At 45.7% G+C, this 19,840-nt stretch overlaps 1 protein-coding gene and 1 long non-coding RNA gene across 6 annotated transcripts; both read right to left on the reverse strand.

The window, feature by feature from the left end:
- Nucleotides 1-1,411: 1,411 nt before the first annotated feature.
- Nucleotides 1,412-10,957, reverse strand: LOC308058139 (ankyrin repeat domain-containing protein 26-like). Of its 5 annotated transcripts, XR_013925679.1 has the most exons (6): nucleotides 7,951-9,430; nucleotides 6,491-6,646; nucleotides 5,935-6,069; nucleotides 4,728-4,866; nucleotides 4,207-4,348; nucleotides 1,412-2,702 (listed from the first exon to the last, which is right to left on the reverse strand). XR_013925679.1 is itself a non-coding variant. In XM_080412128.1 (4 exons), the coding sequence occupies exons 1-4, from the start codon at nucleotides 8,146-8,148 to the stop codon at nucleotides 4,732-4,734; spliced, it is 624 nt and encodes a 207-aa protein (XP_080268254.1). In that variant the 5' UTR covers nucleotides 8,149-9,430; the 3' UTR covers nucleotides 4,438-4,731. The 5 variants fall into 5 exon arrangements, 2 of the variants coding, with proteins under 2 accessions (XP_080268254.1, XP_080268253.1); XR_013925678.1 differs by lacking the exon at nucleotides 4,728-4,866; XM_080412128.1 differs by lacking the exons at nucleotides 1,412-2,702; nucleotides 4,207-4,348 and having other exon boundaries at nucleotides 4,438-4,866.
- Nucleotides 10,958-11,408: 451 nt separating this feature from the next.
- LOC308058149 lies at nucleotides 11,409-17,863 on the reverse strand. Its single transcript, XR_013925684.1, has 3 exons — nucleotides 15,234-17,863; nucleotides 12,585-13,280; nucleotides 11,409-12,422 (listed from the first exon to the last, which is right to left on the reverse strand). It is a non-coding gene; the product is annotated as an uncharacterized lncRNA (long non-coding RNA).
- Nucleotides 17,864-19,840: the final 1,977 nt, after the last annotated feature.

The raw sequence follows: 19,840 nt of genomic DNA on the forward strand, positions 1-19,840 counted from the left end.
GTGCTCGACTCAAAAGCACATATCCTAACACCTGCCAGAAGCAGCAGCTTCCTCTGCATGGCACTGCCCAGATCTTCCAAACCAAGGCACTAATTAGCTGTACCAAGGCCACAGAGCAAACAGCAAAGTAACTGCCACCTAAAATCAGACTGATGTTGCTTTGGCTGCAACATCAGAGTCACAAAAGGCACATCGGGCAACCGTCCACACAGCACCAATACACAGCACATTTACCCTTTCCTAAACGCAGTGCTTACCCCTCTTTTACTCCCAGCTGAGGCAGTGCAGCTTGCTCAGCTCAACTACTAACCCCCCATGCTGAGGCCTCAGAGGGGTAATGCAATTGCACTCTGCCTTCCAAGTGTGCCTGGAGAATGGCCGTGAGGCTCCTTCTGCAACCCGCCCTGGCCAGGCTGCTGCCGGCCCCCTGCAGCTCCTGCGCCCCCAGGCAAGGCAACACCCCCGGGAACGAGGGCACGGAGGGGGCCGGGGCAAGACCGGGACAAGACGGGGGATGCTCGGCCGACTCCAAGGGCACCTGGCAGCACAGCCCTGGCTCCCCGCCCAGGCTGAGGCTCCCCGCAGCGATGCTGCCGTTGGCTCCCAGCGCCCTTGAGCTGCCGGTGGCTGCAGCTGCACCTGAGGGTGCCGGCGCTGCCCGCAACCCCCCCACACCCCGCCCCAGCACCGCCCGGCGCTGCTGCCCCCCGCCGCTTACCGCTCCGCCGTGTCCCGCTCGTCGATGCCGTATTTCTTCAGTCTCTGCCGCACCTGACCCAGGTCGCCACGGGCGGCCGCACGGTGCAGCTTGCCCAGGTCCTTCAGCCGGAGCTCGTAGGCACCGGTGGGGAAGGGCTTGGCGGAGCTGCCGGACGCTGCCGGACGCCCCTTCTTCTTCCTCCAGAACCTGAAAAACCTCTTCATCCCGCGGCACGGTCCCGCTTCAGCGAAGCGACGGCGGGAGGCAGCCGGTGGGCCGGGGCAGGGACGGGGGATCGGGGGGCCCCGGGGCAGGGACGGGGGATCGGGGGGGCCCCGGGGCAGGGACGGGGGATGGGGGGATCGGGGGGCCCCGGGGCAGGGACGGGGGATCGGGGGGCCCCGGGGCAGGGACGGGGGATCGGGGGATGGGGGGGCCCCGGGGCAGGGACGGGGGATCGGGGGACCCCCGGGGCAGGGACGGGGGATCGGGGGATCGGGGGGGTCCCGGGGCAGGGACGGGGGATGGGGGGGATCGGGGGGCCCCGGGGCAGGGACGGGGGATCGGGGGGCCCCGGGGCAGGGACGGGGGATCGGGGGGCCCCCGGGGCAGGGACGGGGGATCGGGGGGCCCCCGGGGCAGGGGGATCGGGGCCCCGGGTAGCGGCCCGGTACGGCTGTCTACAGAGCGAACCACCAGAGGGCAGGAAGCCGAGCGCACAGGCTGCTCCTCAGCGCGGCAGCGGCGGACAGCGCCTCCCTCAGCGGCGAGCGCGGCGGTTAAACGGCCGGCGGGCTCTGCTGGCGGGGGCGGGGTCTGCTCCGGCGCGTGTCCAGCGCGAGTCCAGCGCGAGTGACGTCACTTCCTGCCCCGCGGTGCCCGGCGGCTCCCGCGCGGTGCCCGGCCGCGGCGCTGCCGAGCGGGGCCGGGGGCAGCGAGAGGCCCGGCGGGTGGCGGCGGCGCTGCGCCCCCCGCAGAGCACTCGGGCCGCTGTCGGGAAGCCCGGGGGGGTGCCGGCGTACCGGGCAGCAGCAGCTCCCCGCTGGCCCCCGGCGGGGCCCGCGCTGCGAGCACGCTGGGGGGCTCGGGCGAGTTGGTTTTAAAAGAAAATGGCTCAAACTGGGAAAGCGCTTGTCGTTCAGGGCAAGGGCATCTCGTCAGGGAGTTATGGCCAAAACAGCTCTGCGAGCAATTCGCCTCCTAGTTTGTTGAGCAGTCCTGCTTGTGTGCCATCGTTAGCCCTGGGCAAATGGATGCCAAAGGAACGAACAGCAAGGGTTAATATAGCGGGAGGGGGGCTGGGGGGGGGGCTGTAGGCATCATCTAGTTACCTGCCTTGCCAGGACAGGGTCAGAAAGTTACTTTCCAGTAAATGTGGCTGAGCTGGCACTGCCACAAAAGAACACAAACGCGCACTGAGGGTATGGAAACGTGGTCCAGAAATCAAAAGACAGGTCATGCCTTTGGTATAGATTAGGAGGATGGTTCCCAACTTTTGTACTGCTGCGGTGATGCCGCTAGGTAGTTCAGCGTGGTGAAACCTTATTATAAGTACCATAAGGTTTTGGGGTGATGTCACAGTCCAGTATACCCTAGATGGTTTGACTCATGGAACACCTTGCCAGCACACTACTTCCTCTTAGAAACTGTCTCTTGCCAATGAGTTTGTGAAAAACAGAGAGATGGGAAAGAAATCCTAAATCAGAGAGAGGGACACACTTCACTGTGATTAGCGCTGAAAATATTGATTACAACAGGACAGGAATCTGGTACCACTTTTTAGGGAGAAGATTCAGCCCTTTGAAATACCTTCTTTTTCTTCATTGCTAATAATGGTACAGCTCCTAAAACCTTCAGTTTCCTTTCTGGAATGAGCCTTCACAGCTTTATCAAGCCTGTTCACTCTGGCAGTGTTCTCCCGACCAAAGTGGCTGATGTACAGTCACTTTCCTTAGCTGATCCTCAATGTATTAGCAGCGATCTGTTATTGTAGACGTGATCTCTAGAAGGAAAAGCTATAATAAATAATAATAATAATTTTAAAAAGACAGAAAAAAGACTTTTGTTGAAAACACAGCCAAGTAAATTCAGGTTGCAAAACCTGAATTGTATGAGTTTTGGGAAATGGCTATGAGCAGCAGCCATTTCAAGAGCACTTCTGTAATCAGTCTGACCATTTAATGGGGGAATGGAGAGCAAAATGCACTTTTTAATTGGGTGTATTTGTTTTCTTCCAAACATTAGAAGAAAGGCAGGAATTTATATACAAGGTGGCAATACAGAGTAAACACAATCCATCTCTGTGCTCTTTCCAGGAGGAAGTATTTCTTCTCCAGTCCTTTTCCAAGTGCACGCATGCTCAGCCACAAAAACTTGGGTTTTTTACAGGTCACTCCCCAGCCAAGACCAGGAGACCCTACAGTTCCTGTGCAATGTCAAATGTTTCAGAATGGTATTAAACCCCCCTGTGATTACCCAGTTTTAGTTGGTAGGGACTTTGGTAGCTGGCTGGGCTGAAATTCAGTTTCAGGCTTGGAAGGTAAGAGAGTGCTGATGGGTCCTGTGGATATAGTGTTATGGGCACAACAGGAACTGTTTGTTTATTATTAGACAGAAAGGATGCAAAATTAAAAACTAGAATCTATTACCCAGAGCAACCTCAGAACCACTTCTGGGAACTCTACTTCTGGGTCTCCATGACAAGGGAAAGACGGACTGAGTCAGCTACTAGTAAGCAACAAGTTACAGGGTTTTTTCCGCATCACCTCACACTGCATCGTGCCCTGGGAAGCAAAGACACCATTCCGAAAAGCAAACCCCCACCTGCCTCCTGCTCAACTCGTGCCCGAGACAGGCTTCAGGGGGTGACCTTGGGCAAGGCCAACTGCACAGAGTTGTTCCGAGTGATGGTGGCGTTACTCCCCTCTCTTCCGAGAGGGAATGCATCCGTCGGAGCCCAACGATGCTGCCACGGCCTCAAGCTGCAGCCAGGCCTGTGCTGGGCCTTCACTGCTCTCAGCCCTGGCCCTCACCCATGGACGTGACGTCCCAGTAGGACTGCAGACCTGCCCATCCCTATGGACCGGCCTGGTGATCTGCACTCTTGGAGGACTCTGCTTACTGTCCCCAGAACTGTCCCCAGAACTCTTCTGCTCTTCTTGGTGAGGGCCTGTGGGGCTGATCCCTGGCCTGTGTGGTCACAGACCCTGCCAGCCTTGCTGTGGCTCTTGCTTTGCCCTTCCTCTGCAGGACAGCCTACCCCTGATGCGCCCTCGCAGATACTGCTGTGTACGTAACACTTCCATCTTTACCCCTAAGAGCTACATCAGTATTACAGTCGCCTACTACTGTGACCATAGAAGGAACATCAAAAACCAGCCAAATAATTTCAGAAATACAGCCAAGAAAAAAGTAGTCAAAATCAACAACATGAAAAGAAGTATAAAGAAAGAATAAAGGTTACAAAAGAAAAACCACCACAATAACCCAAACAAAATAAAGCTCACCTTTGTTCTTAATCTGCCAATTTCATTGACCATTTTCTTCACTTCTCCCTGCAAATTAAGCTGGGACAGTCCCCCTCTCGCCTCATACACCCTTAGTTCCTTCGTAGCTCTGCTCAGCAGCCTCTTCAACCTGCACAGCAAACTAGTCATGAAAACAATGAAGCAAAAAGAAACAAAACTGGACTTTTTCACATACTCTCATGTAAACAGCACAGACACAGCTTGCTTTATCTTTAATGTACTTGACGCACCAGGAATTACCAGGAAAAAACAGTATTCCTGTGCCACATACACTTGGAGAGTCCAGATTTCACCTGAAAAGAGGAATGAAAGACTCCCTTTTTCCCAGGAGAACTGCAGGGCAACCTGCATCTGCAGTTGTTTTGGCAGCTATTGAAAACCAGGGGCTGGTGTACAGAAGTACCTTGCAAGAACTAACACGAGGCTGGCATCTGCTCACAGTTAGGTACACCTATTTTTACACTAAAGTTTAATAAAACATGACTCCTACGCAGGGATACCTCTTCACCACGCTAAAAAGCCGTACCTCTTACAGTCTTTCTGCAGATCGAGGTTTCTTTTCATTACTTGGGCCAGACGTAGTTCAACTGGGCGTTTCAACTCTACCAGCTTCTTCACTTCCTTTCTTTCACTCTCGCACTTTCAAAAGAGAAAAGAAAGATGTATCACGCACACAGAGCACAGGAAAAATACCTACGTACAGTCTGTGCATCTAGCGCTCTCCACAGAGAAGCTGCTGGACATCTCTATCCGTTAGCCACGTTCCACAGAATGCCATGGGACGGAATTCCCGAGGCTATTCCATCCATCACTTCAGGTTTCACATCAAACAGACCAATATGTAACTACAGAAACAGATGCCCTCGCCTGAAGCAAAGGCCATCCTCTTCTAGACATAACAGGTGGAAAAGATGCTGGAGAACACTTTTGGCAGTGCCTCTGCTCATAGTAGGGATTATGTAGGTATGCACTTCATGGGAGAACATCAATCCATCCAAAGCTTTCATGGGATCTTCCACCAACCAGCAGGCAGGGGCTTGTGGAGGAATCTGATCTTTTGGAGTTCTTCAACATTTTATTCCCCTCGGCCATTACCTCCACCTCTTCTGTGTGGGCATTTACTTAGCCACATGCTGGTTTTCCTCCTCTTGGTGTTTTCTCAGCCACACCAGAGGAGAGCTGGCAGCTGTTTTGACTTTGTTCTTCCATTTTCCCTCTACAGAAAAGGAGAAAAGGGGAAGGCTGCCCCTTGGCAACTGGCAGGCGCTGCTTGTTTCCCAAGCACTCGTTCATTTACCCAGCATTCCTTCAGTATGTTTTTCTGCAAGGCTTTTAAGCTCCCGCTACGCTGAAAACATACAGCAGCTCCTCCATACACGCACTGGAAACATAAACCTGCCTAGAAACCAAGGGGTCAGAAGATGACCACACAAAATCCAAGGAAGAACTGGGAACTGTGGCCTTGCTCGATGTGCTCAACTGATAGCAAACCACACTGGGAACTCTTCCCAACAGAGCCACTCCAGAACTTACACAAAGATACCCATCTAGCTTTTATTTGCTTCCTCCGTGACCCCCAAACGATAAGGTACTCGCAGCCTGAATGGCAGGGATAACAGAAAGCAATGATATGTAAGAACCTGACCAGAAGGTGCATGTGGTTCTCCTGGGTATTGGCCCGGTGCCCGGAGAATTTTCTGGGCTCACCTGTTGCAACAGTTCAGCCTTCTCCTCGTCCAGCTGAGCAACGCGCTCTTCAAGGTGGGATCTTGACTTCAAGTGCTCCTCCCACGTGCTGTGCAAGTCCTTGGATGTCAGAGCCAGCATGTTCTGCTTCTGCGTCTGTGAAGGCAACAGTGGCAGAAGAAAAAGTAAGGTGGCCGGAAAAGACAAGAGCGCAGGAGAATGCAGTAACTTACACAGAAACAGGCCTAAGCTCTCCTCCACCCATCCAAGACCTATGGCCAAGGTTGATGTGGAGTGTAAAACACACCTTAGGAACCATAACCAAGAACAGCAGCTGGAGCTGGTGGGAAGAAGGAATACTCTAGAAGCGACAGGATGAGGTTACAACTTTGGGGGATAAGATGACATGCACACACACACAAAATCACCCTACAGCTTTCCTGCAAAGCTCCTCTGGTTCCCTCTATACTTCAGTTTTCGTAAGAACACTGCAAAAGGTGGTGCAAAAGGACAACATTCGCTCCTACTTTAAACAGCTACACTCAGATTTATTCATATAGTTACAGACATTAAGTACCTTAGTTTTCAACTTTCTTTCCAACTCCTTTTGCAAGCGCAGCTTGTCTCTCTCCAGGTCACTGTGGTAGCGTGTAGTAACTTCAAGTGAAGCTTCTGGCATAGATTGCTTTTTAGGTGCATCAGCAAGCTCCTGCTGCAGTTGTCCAAACATGCCCTAATGAAACAGTTAAATTAGCATGAAGAAAGTTCTAAGAACATGAAATACGCCTTTAACTTATTTTATTATACAATTAGACCTGTCTAGATTGAACCCAAAAGTATGAAATTTTGCCTGCCAGCAGCAGGCATCTGCATGGATGATGACCTCTCGTCATCTTTCTCAGCTGAGAACCTTTGACTATCAGCAGCTGTTCACGAGGATTTCTGTTTCCTAACACATAAAAAAGGCTCAGGTATCGTTCTTCCTTGAACAATACACAGGAACACACTGCAATCAGGTATTTTTTTCCTGACAAAACCCAAAGAAATCTGTTGTGATCTAAGAGCCACAGTTTGACTGCAAATATTACTCTGGTGACTGAAGGCAGGACTTTGTGTTAGATTGTTCTTTCTTCTGTTTCTTCACTATACAAATACAATTAAATGAATACAAATATCTGAAAGCCCCTTTGAGATACACTTTAAGGGTATGTTGAATCACATCCTCTTGTAGTCTTCTTACTCAGCTCGTTTTAGAAGTACTGATAGATTAGGTTTACAAAAATCTGCATAGCTCATATATATATATAGCTATATCCATATACACACACTCTCTCACATGATCTTCAAAAGGAACCCATTATTTTGCTAGTAAGAATACAAAGCAAGTCACAGTTTACAATGATTGACAGTACTGCTGGAGTGTGGCTACACATCATAAAAGGGAAAGCTTAAGGTCACCGTCTGACATGAACTTTGAGGAACAGGTAGGCCCCTCAGAACCCTCAAAACACATACAGAAATCAACAGCTGGACATTACTAATACTCTTCAATCTTGATAGCAGCTTACAGAGAACCTATTTTTTCCCTCTATAGAAGCTTCATATAAATCTATCCCCAACCACTTCACTTCTCTGTACCTTCATTTCTCAGCCCTCGTGTATTGGATGGTTCCTCCTTTTATACCACTCTCATTCATGTCATCAGTGCAATACTTACATCAACACCATCAAATACTTAAGACTATTCTATAGGGCATAACATGGACTAAGGAAAATAGATGAAAAAAAGTTCTAGAGAAGAATCACCTTTCTTGATCAAAGCTTAGACTTGGATACCTTTTTTCTGTTCTCTGCTTAGATCTGAGGACTAATATCCCCGTTGCCAAAACTTTCCGCAATTCCGAGAGAAACATAACAAACCAGAACAAATCAGTATTCTTTGGTCCCATGCATGGAACTTACACCGGATACATTAGGAACAAACTAATTTCAAGAATGGACAAACTTTAAATTGTTCTTTCTATGCATATACTTTACCTGTCTTTCTACTACGTCAGTCTCATATTTAAAGACTTGTTCCCTTAAATCAGTACACTTGGCATTTAAATCCTTGTTTCGCTCTTCTATTAGATAAACTTGCTTTTCTGTATCAGCTCTAAGTTTGCTGAAAATGTCATTAAAACAGTGCTGCACATAATCCACTATTTTTTCTTTCATGATCCTCTTGTTCTGCATCTCTTCCCATTGCTGATGGAGTAAAAAGGTTTTCACTCTGGAGCTGGGCCAATCGCTCCTGCAAGGACTCCTGTTTTATTACAGGTTTGCTTACTGGATCTTTCTCAAGTTGTCGAGCATGATCACATTCCTTTGCCCGACACTGGCCTTGACTTAATTCTTTTTTGCCATTTCTAAAAGCAAAGCTTTTTCTCTGAGCATTTGCTTCAACTGGTGAAGCTCATTTTCTAGCCTATTAGCTTTGCTTTTAGCTTTACACAGCTGCAGAGACAAGCTCTTGTTGGTTTCTTGCACGCCAGAGAGGTCACGATGGAGCTCGACTTGCAAGCAAAGGCATTCATCACGTTCTCTGTGAAATCTTCGTTCAGCATTGCTTTTTGATGACAAATGAAGTTCAAGTTCTTGAACTGCAGCGTTCAGGGAGGAACGAAATGATTCAATTTCTGTCTCTAGTCTGTCTTTGCTTTTGTTTGTCTGCTCAAGTTTGGAAGTCAGCACTGCAGATTCTGTCTTTAGTAAGTCCAGCTCCGTGTTGAACTGAAAAAACATTTGTCTTAACGCTTCCTTGTTCAGTTTAAGTTCCTTTTTGAGAGCTTCATTTTTTTCTTTCAAGGTCTCATTTTCCTTTAAATATTTTCCTTCTTCCTCCTGGTGCCTAAGTCTTACTTGAGTGAGTTCTAGCCTTAGCATAGCAATCTCATCTTGTAGTAACTGATTCTTGTACAACAGATCCTGTTCTCTGTCAGTGCTGGATTCCTGAAGGACAGGGAAAATGAATAAAGAGCCAATTGGGAAATGAATCTACAAAAAACCTGCAGCAATAAACTGCATTTTAACATTTCTAGTACTAAAGCATGACTTCAAAGATGAAGTTTCAGGCAATAAGCTACTCTGTGAACCCATGCACATGTACAACGTACGTACACAACGGAAGTGCAACATATCCTTAAAACCTAAATGAACATCCCAAATATACAGTTACGTTTTTTTCCCCCCTTAAACCAGCAACCAAAGCTTTTAAAATGACAGCGCTTTCTTGTATGTGCATGCCTTTATAATACTGCCTTTAAGGTTGAATTAGTTGTGCTACAGATCTGGTAAACACAAGGCTAGAAAGGGTATTTTCCTTCTCAAATGTCTTCTGAACACTTATCCTTTTGTGTTACTGGAAGTTAGCTATAAAACTCAATCACCCCCGGAATGCAATAGTCCTGTATATTTCCTCTTTATTTTATGTATAACTTTTTTCCACTTAAACACATTCATTCTACATTTATTGGGCAGCACAGCCAAGAACAAAAAGGCTTCCAGGCACTGCACATTCTTTAGGAAATTCAGTAAACTCTTTTCAAGATCTTCCAGGCACTGCACATTCTTTAGGAAATTCAGTAAACTCTTTTCAAGATCTTTTTTAATACAGTGTTTATGATTGCTTTTTCTCCTCCAGTTACTCTAACTCTTACAGAGAGTTGAATTCATTGCTGATATTCGATCATAAAATTTTAGTTATGTGGAGGTGGAAAAGAAAGGCATACTTGAAGTAAGTTCAATAAGGGAATAACTAATTTAAAAAAAAAAAAAAAAAGCAATGGAAACACAAACACTGTCAAACAACTTTCTTCCTGGTCAACCTTGCCATAGGTAGCTAGGTGTTTCACTGCTAGAAAGCCTAAAAAGTGATGACGAAATGTCTGTGAAATGACAAATAACAGATAGGTTAAGAAACGGTGTAAACAGTGTCTTCTATTAGTTTCCTACTTGCACAAGTAATTCAGGTACATACAGGAGTGATGCTGCTTTCCAGAACTTTTAGACATAAGAGAAAACAAGAAAGGTATTTACCCAGATAAGTTACACTGGTAAACAGTAAATAAACCATCAAGAAACAGAAAAAGTTATGTAAGATTTATTATGACTTTAAAACAAACATGGTGAAATTTAATTTATTATTAGAAAAAAAAATCTGCTTACCTCTGATTTTTTTCCTATAGATCTTCTTGTCCCTTCTTCTAGTTCCATTTGTCTCCCAAGGTGGTTGTTCAAAATTCCTTCTTGAAGGGCTCTGGCCCTCTTTTCCTGAGAGAGCTGTCTCTGTGTTTCATCACGTTCCTCTTCAACCTACAGTAATACAATAAAACTGCTTGCATCTGAAGAAAAAACAGAGCTAGCAATACATCTTCCCATTCTCCCTTGCATACTTGAAAACATTTTTGATTCCCCACCGTTATGATAATCCACCTATAAATAAATAAATTTAAATTTTCTTATGAAAATTTAAGAAGGCGAAATACAGGATGTTTTGTAGTAATTCAAAAAAATGTAAGGCTTTGCCTGAAATACAAATGAAACCTCAATTTTGAAAAAGGAAAAAAGGAATAATAAACTGCAAAGCAAAAAAAAAAAAAAACCAGCCCAATTGTGAACCAACTGTACCCTACTGTTCTCAAAACCTGACAATTGTTATCCAACGCCTCTTCCGTGAACAAAGCGCCTCCTTCTCTAGGCATACTGGAATACAATTGAAAAGAAGCAGAAAATAAGACAAAGACTTTAATTCATTATTTAATATACCTGTTTCAAGAGCTTTCTCAGTGTTCTTAACTCCATTTCTAAATTCCTAGAGTGTAACTCAAGTTTCTGTTTCTCCTCCATCTCTTTACAATATTGATCTTCTTTCCTTCGGAGGTCTTCTCTCATTTTCTCACACAGCACTTCTACTCTGAGCCTCTTTTCTTCTTGTTGTTTCAAAGAACATCTGGGATTTAACGGAGGATTTGAGAAACAAAAGCACTGATATAAAAGTAGATATTCCAACATGATGAACTTGCAGAGAGAACTCAAACCATAAAAAATGTTAAATGTTTTCAGAGTTCATATTTTTACTGTACTTTTCAACTTTTTAAAGAATTCTAACTTCATTCCGTTGTGCATGGTATCAGTTGTACAAGATAGAGAAAAAAAACTTTGAGTGATTTATCCGTTATTTGTAAGTTTGTATAGGGAAACACACACCAGTGTGCACACTAGAAAAATAAAATTAAAAAAACCCATCTTCATATTACAGCCATTTTGTTGAAAAAGGAGTTTGTTGTCTCATCAGATCAAAGCATCGTAAACTTACTATGGTTAGTATACATTTTCTTAGTATACTTAGCATTGCCTACATGTTACGGATTCAGTGACCAGAAGTAATACTGGTGAATCAGCACGCCACTTACCTATGGCAGACCCGACAATTTTTCAGCAGCCTTCTGTAAGTCTAAAACAACTGCTGCCCACAGGCAGAACAAGCAGCTTCTGTTTACTCAAGAAGGATGTCAGTGTTCAAAACCAGATTCAGAAATGCATGGGGTTTAAGCTGAATACGATTAAAAACAGTTTTAAACCTCAGTTGGATCTACCTCTGGGAGAAACTACAGCAATTTCATTTTGAAGCTGACTTACAAGGAAAGCCTTATGGAAGGTCAGCTTCTTTACCAACTGAAACAATCAGCAATGAGCACTGACATGGTAAAAAACGGTCCATGGTGTGCCCACGGTACCCAAACAAGAAAGCAGCTTTGCGTTTGATCATTATTTTGACTATTTTTTCCCATATACTCACAATAGTGGACAAAAAAAAAAAATTAAAAAAAATCAAGTGTCAACCTAAGGGAAGAACTGCCAATTGAAAGCCTGCTTTAGAAATTCCGCAAAACAAGAATCAACCACCACTAAAATTACTTGAAAGACTGACAGAAACATTTGTATTTGAATGGCGTATATTGCAAGGAGAAAGCTTTACATGTAATTTCTAGTGTAATTTCGCAAAAAGTGTAACTTTTGAAAGTATAAATTTAACGCTGCTTGGAGAATTCACTTAGAATGAAAATACTACTTCTTTATACTTGACAGATGTTTGAGGATTTTGAACACCTGCTGAAGTCAAACCCAGGTCAAGCTGGGACCGGCCTCGTCTTCCTCGTACCCCCCTCCCCCGCGCTGGGAGGCCCAACTCCCCCAGGCCCAGCTCCCGCAGCCTCCCCTCACAGGGCTGGTGCTCCTGCCCCCGGGCCAGCCCGGCATCTCCCTGCCGACCTCACACGGACTGGGCAAGATCTCCTGGGCTGGGCGGCCAAACACCGGGCCCCGGGCTCGAGACACAGCTCAGCAAGCCCTGCGGAGGGGTGGGCACTCACTGCCCCCAGGGCCCTGGCACTGCTGCCCTCCATACAGCCCAGGCCGCTGCGGGCCGCCCCAGCTGCCAGCTCACGGTGGCTCCTGCTGAGCTCGCTCTCTGCCTGGGCCGCTCCCCAGCCACGCCGTCCCACCGGGGATCACCACAAGGAGATCTCCCCTCCCAGGCCAGGGCTCTGCAGTTGTCCTTGCTGAACTGCCTACGGTGCCTGCTGGCCACGCCTGTCTGACGTGATGTCAACAACGATGAGAAACCTCACACCTCCGGGTCTAGCTCAGGAGTGTGGGGAAAGGGGCAATCCCAAACTTGACCTTTCCAACAAACAAACAGGTAAGCAAACAAATGCTCTAAGCTCTGGTTTGACTTGCACTGGGTGGAGTTACCAGAAATCCTAGTATTATAGGCCCACTGAAGCTGCAAGGACAAAATGAAAAAAAAAAACCACCACCCAACCATCTCTCAAATCTCTCTTATAAATCTGATTTCCCCATACACACTCTCTTGCTCTTTTCTTGCTAGAAAACAAAGTTAGAACAACATCCAGAAGACTGTACATGGAGCTGGTATCCGGACGTTTTTCCCCTCTCCCATTATCTACTTCATAGCATAACTGGCCCACGGGATTCAAAAAACCCAAACCCAAAAGACTGGAAACTTCTCATCCTGTTGCCTGCACCATCAGTGTCTTTCGGAACAAAACCACTGACAAGATAATACATTATCAGACCACAATTTACATACTTAAGGCTTTGGATTTCCCTTTTCCATTCTGCTGCTTGGTGAGCCAATACGGATTTCAAATCTTGAGTCTTCTCCGCTCTGAACTGTGACTCCTCCCTTTCATCTTCCAATTTCCTTACTTCTCTTGAGAGCGCTTTATACTGATTTTTCTGACGTTCTATTCTCTGTTCATATTCAAGAAGTATGTTTTGCATTTTCAACAAAGTAGCAGAACCTGTTTTGAGACAGAAAAGACACAAAGCTGCACAAATACTGCCCAATGTACAAGCTGTTCAATGCTTTGCTGCATTAGGTGCAGGTGGCAGGTCTCGGTAGCGGGAAGGTCCCTGTGAGAAGGAGCCAGGGGTCGTCCCGTGCTGGACATGGACGGTTTCGATGGACCCACCGCAGGGCACAGCTGAGCCTCTCAGCCGTGCTGGCAGCTCCTCAGGAAAAACAAACGTAGGAAAGGGTGAAACCACCACACGGGCAGAGAAGGGGAAAAGCATGTGAAAACCAGCCCCGCAAACGAACACCCAGGTCAGCGAAGGAGGAGGGAGAGGTGCTGCTCCAGGTGCCAGAGCAGAGATTCCCCTGCAGCCCCTGAGAGAACCATGCTGGAGCAGATACCCACAGCGCAGTGCTGCGCAGGACCCCGTGCCAGAGCAGGCGGATCCTTCCCGAAGGACCTGCGACCCATGGAGGGCCCAGGCTGGAGGAGATTTTCCCCAAAGGACTGCAGCCTGGGGGAGGACTCACACTGGAGCAGGGAAAAGGGACGAGGAAGGAGCAGCAGAGAGAAACTGCTACGTCCCGACTGCAGACCGCAGCCTCCCCGTGCTGCCTGGGGAGGTGGCGGGGAAGGAGCGCAGCAGAGCTTGAGCAGGGGGGGTGCCGACGTGTCCTTCTCAGGTTTTGGGTCTTTGTTTCTCACTATCCAAATGTATTTTAATCGGTGGAGTCCGTTTTGCCAGTGACAGTCACTGGGAAGTGACAGCCCTGCCTTCACACTGACCCACAGGCTTTTTCACCCCGTTTCGTCAATGAGGGGCAGTGGCAGCACTGGGCGGGGAGTTTGGCCTTCAGCCAAGGTTAACACTTGCCTAATGAAATTTTAGCATAGTTTAAGAGCCCTAGTAAGTGATGCTTATGTTTATATAATGCCTTGTGCATATATGCAAGCATCTTATGACAGTTGAAATTTGTTATATATATGTACTTATTATTTTTAAGCAAAGCCATTATTTTGCTGTACTCTTTCTCATTAGCTGTTGAGGGGTGTGCTGGTTGTGGCTGGGATAGTGTTAATTTTCTTCACAGTCGCTGGTACAGGGCCATGTTTTACAGCTGTGCCGCAAACAGGGTTGGTAGCACGGGGATGTGTTCCTTATGGCCCAGCAGCGCTCACACAGAGCCAAGGCCTTTTCTGCTCCTCACCCCACCCCACCAGCCAGCAGGCTGGGGGTACGCAAGGAGCCGGGCCGGGACACAGCTGGGACAGCTGACCCCAGCTGACCCAAGGGACGTGCCATGCCACACGGCATCATGCTCAGCATATAAAGCTGGGGGAGGACGAAGGAAGGGAGGGACATCCAGAGTGATGGCACTTTGTCTTCCCAAGTATTTGTTATGCGTGACGGAGCCCTGCTGTCCTGGAGATGGCTGAACACCCGCCTGCCCATGGGACGTGCTGGATGAATTCCTTGCTTTGCTTTGCTTGCGTGCGTGGCTTTTGCTATTAAACTGTTTTCATGCCGACCCATGAGTTTTCTCACTTTTCCCTTTCCGATGCTCTCCCCCACCCCACTGGGGTGGAACAAGTGAGTGGCTGTGTGGTGCTTAGGTGTTTAGGTGTGGCTGGGCTTAAACCACATCAAGGGGATATAAAGAAGAAAAAGCTCTTGCTGACTTTTGATGACCGCATTAGAAGGAGCTGAACTGTACTTTGCAAGAAACTGCTTCTCCAGCTCTGACTAGACAGAGAACCAATGATAACGTAAGGCACGTCGGCTGGCAATGCAGGCAACATCTCAGGTTAAGTGACAGTTTCACAGCTTTTGAGGGGGATCTCTAGTCACAAAGAGATACTATATCAAAATATGAAATTAACATACTTTGGAGTGCATACAAAGAAATCATGTTTTAAGGGGAACTTGTAACAGCTGAAGACAGAGACTTGAAAACATACCCATATGAACCACACTAAGCTCTTCCAACAGCAGCATAGTCTCCTTGTAGGTTGAAGCTTGTAACCAGACATCCTCTGAAGGTGGGTCAGATGAGTGAGTTAAACCAGGGTCATCAGTTACTTCCACTGGTATGCTGACCTACAAAAAATACAGTACTTTCTGTAATTCCACTGTCTAGTATTACAGACCATTACAAATGCAGGAATGATTCATTCTCTCCTTCACAGCCCACAGATTTGTCTCAAATACAATAAAGCTGCATACCAGCAGCAATTTGTACATCTGGTTGATCACTACATAAACACTGCTCCCACCTAAGTGATTAAAAGCTGATAGAGACTGTTTATCAAGAAACTAGTTTTACAGTACCTCGTTCCTTTCACTCCTGGTTGTTGCTGCAGGTCTAGAAAACAAGAAATATATTTCAGTACTGAAATGCTTACTTTGCATTATGAATAATACCTACAGTTGCTTTGAAAACTTAATTGCAGAACTGAATTAAACTAAAATCTGGTATAGTAACTTTGCTAGATATAGTTCAAGACTGAAACAATTATTGTGTGCTATTAACGTCTACTGGAAGGCTAATTTTTCCGCAAGATATTAAGCAAATAGTTGAAATAACTGTTCCCTAAACTTCACGCAAAGTGACAGAAATCTTACAGCTACAGACATGTAGCTATACGCTTACGTGCATTCCCTGTTTAATACCAGGGGTTTAGCTCTCTTCAGTACCGAGAATCCTTCTCCTACAGGTCAAAGAACTGTAATTTTGGATTCTCTGGTGTCCTGGGTCTGGCTGGGACGCAGTTTATTTTCTTCACAGCAGCCCACACAGGGCTGTGTGTTAGATTTCTGACCAAAACAGTGTTGATAACACACCAGATTTTTAGCTAGGGCTGAACAGTGTCAACAACTTCTCTTTCTCACTTTGCCACAACCCACACAAGTAAGTTCAGGGTGGGCAAGAAGTCAGGAGGGTACACAGCTGCAAGAGAAAAGGTGGAGCAGGGAGCAGGGCAAAAAATCCTGAGATACCTGCAGTGAAAAAACTGAGATACCTCACCCTTTTTAAACACATGAAATACTTCTATGCCTGTGCACACACACTCATGTAATTAATCAGAATTCGTGCACGTGACCTTATTGTTGACTTGGCCAGCATGTTCAAAAGCACTCTAAACAGAAGTGAAGTGTTTGTCAACACAAAGCGCATCAGGTAGTCACAGGAAAGAACAAGAAAGAACAAGAAAGAACATCAGGTGGTCACACGAAAGAACAAGAATCTTCATATGCATCAGGTTTACAAAAAACCTTAAACACACAACAAAAACCCAAACTTGCCTCTAGCTCTCAGGCCAATTTTTATCATTAAGTGAGTTTTATTTTCAACATTCCTTATATGCATACCTTCCTTCATCCTCAGATGTTTCACTGGAAGTGCTATCATCCGGTACTTGACCATGATTGCCACTGGAAGAGCTCATCTGCTGATGAGCCTTCTGCTTTGAAGGCTGTCTTTTACTTTCCTTTGCACCTTTGGCATTCAGGGCAATTTTACTGCATTACACAGAAAGAAAGAAAAAAAACAAAACACCAAGTGAGTAGGTTTATAAAAAAATATTTCTGTGAAACAGACATACTTAAGATGATGTCCAGAAACAACCGAGACAAAAAAATAGCTATGATAAAATCACAGACTTGACTGTAAAGATCGTGGAATATGCCCAAGTATTTAAAACCCTTCCCCTAGAGTGAGGGGGACACGTGGAATCTGAGCTGGATCCAGGTTAAGCTGGACTATATCCAACAGCCACGTTACAGAAAGCATCTAGAGCAGAGATTCCTTTGAAGGACAGACAGAAAAAGCTCCTGCTTAGGTCTGCATAAAAATACGTGTGCCTTCTTTAGACTTTTGAGATTGGTTTGGTAATATCATCTTTTCCCCTCTCCCGACAAAGGGCATATTAACTTAATGAAAAGGAAAACACCAACTGCACGGAGATCACTAAAATCACCTAGAAAAGGGAGTAGTAGCAAACCCCAAGTTCCTACTTTTCTTTTCTAGGTGGCCATTTCCTACAAAAATAACTGCTTTTTCCAGTCTTCAGTTCTGGTTTTGAAGATGCATTTTACCTCAGTGTTGACATGGAAATCACAGGAATTTAGGTGGGCGTTTTCTTTTGTTTTCCCCTTTTCTTTTTTTAGAGCAGGCAATAAATTTGAACCTCCATCGTGCGCTTCATTTTGTCTAAAAAGAATTTTTCTTCATTTTTTGAGAAGCAGTGGACTACTCACTATGGCTTTCACCACTAAGGAAACTACTTCAACTACCACAGTATCAGAAAACCTAAGACACTTACATAGTACTACAAATAAGAGCTAGAGATTATTTCCTTAGCTTACCCTTTCATTGGCATTTTAATCAATTTTGAGCTCTCCCCAGATGAAAAACTCTTTTTGTCTTTTTCTTCTATCGTGTTTTCATTCTCCATTTTCAAACAGTCATTCTTCCTTACAGTAATCTTTTGTTTCATTTGCCGATTAGTGATGTTATTTAATTTATCCACACATTCCTGTTTTGCCACGGCCTGCACTTTTGAACATCTTTGTTTGTCTTTTTCCTTCTTAACCTATAAAAATAAAGTTAAGCTTCACGTATTTCTAGAAGACAGAAACACCACATCCAAGATTGATTAATTCAGGGTTTACCCATGAAATAATATAAAATGATCTTTTTTTTAATTCATAGAGAAGCATTTTCACAAAACTACACTACAAAGTGTATTATGCCATTGAAAGTACTTTGAATTCACTCATGATGCAAGACATAACAAAAATACAGCCCTTAGAAAGAAAACAATAGTGTCTCTTAAAACATGAACAAGAAAAAAGTGAAAACAGTACTGATGGACAAAGCGTTAGGAGGACTGCACAATGTTCGTTGTAACACCACCAGAAAAAAATCAAGTGGAACTGCGAACAAGGGGAGGAAAGAAAAAAAGATCCCAAACCCACAAACACAACTGGTTTCACAGGAAAGAGGAATTTTAGTGAAAGGCAATGAAGAAACACCATGCAGATATCACAGCACATGAATTATTAGTCAGGACCCTGTTCAGAAGCTATTTTCATTCTTTGATTCAGAATCAGAACCGATAGAGTTCTATGGATTTCTTTTTATGGCAATGAAGAGATAACTACTTGCACTGGAACCATTTAACCTATTGTTAAACTGGAACAATAATGCATTCTGTTTTCCAAAAATGGGGAAAAAAGACAACTCTGCACTGCCCTCTTTATTCACAAGTCACCTATTTCCATTAGAACAAACCCCAATTTGTAGGAAGCATCTTCCCTTTGTGACCAACAGCTAAAGTGAACAGGAAATACTCTGCCTGGCTCCAGAAGGCTGCAGGTCTCCCTAGGCTCTTTTACACACGCTCCATCGCTGCTATCGCTTCAGCAGCGGTTTTACCTACCAACAGAGACTTCCTTAAAAACATATTCTGACTTTCCTGAACAGTGGATTGTATCTCACAGTTTCATTGATTTGGACAGCAGGATCCTGCAGTTTCCATTGAAGCTAACGAACACTGCGTGCTTTCAAAACCAAGCACATTCAGCACCTCCATCATAACTCTGAATTAGAGCTATTGCCTAAACAACTACATGTTGCACACGCTGCCCGTGCCAACCCTGGCTAGCCCAGCCCTGTTTTACCGATTCATCCAGGCACTTGCATCAGTGCGTCTGACTTGCTGAATTTACACATGAGAAACCAGGCATTTCTGACCAACACCCATGCTCTTTAACTGCACCGGTTATTTTTAAATTAATGACACATTACTAATTAAAGTGACCAAGACAAGTCAGAACTACAGCTTGGTTGTAGTCAAAATCCCATGCACCGCAGATTTTCCCTGAATTTCTTCACAGCATCACCTATGATTGCTGTTGTCAAACACATGACTGCTTCTTTCTTTACCTGCAGAAAGCTTGGCACAACACGTACAATATTGTACAACATACAGCTCCATCTGACAGTCAGACCAGAATGACCTTCCTGCAGTGCAGGCGGGCTGTGTATCTCCAGTAGCACCCACAGCCCCAGCCTGCACTGCTTTAGAGACAGCAAAGATCCGCGCTGATGAGAAACGCTCTCATGCACATGGCATTTCACCTTGTCCACGGATTTGAAACACGGGTTGCTTCGCGAAATTTAGTTGTATGGTTTCGTTCCAAGGCAAACCAGACTGTCCAACAACTTTTGACTTACACTAAAAACCATAAATATTCACCTTCCATATGAACGGATACATGCCAGGGTATGTACTGCTGATGAATTTTTTCGCATGTTGCTGGGGAGCAATACCTGCACGTGTTCATCTTTTTGTCCACCTCTACTGGGATTCCTTCTAGCTGGGTACGTTGCATCTCAGGGTTGTATGGAGGGGATTACCTCCAAGCAGCAGGACAGACCACCCCTGTCGCTCCTAAACTGCCTCTGCTGAGCATCTCAGTGCCTCCCACAGTGGTGGCTTGCTCAGGAAGAGGTGGCCTGTGATGGCTCCTCTCCAGTACACATGCCCACAGGACCACCGAG

The sequence above is a fragment of the Falco punctatus genome (assembly GCF_963210335.1).
Source record: "Falco punctatus genome assembly, contig: scaffold_25, whole genome shotgun sequence".
In the NCBI taxonomy this organism is placed as follows: domain Eukaryota; kingdom Metazoa; phylum Chordata; class Aves; order Falconiformes; family Falconidae; genus Falco; species Falco punctatus.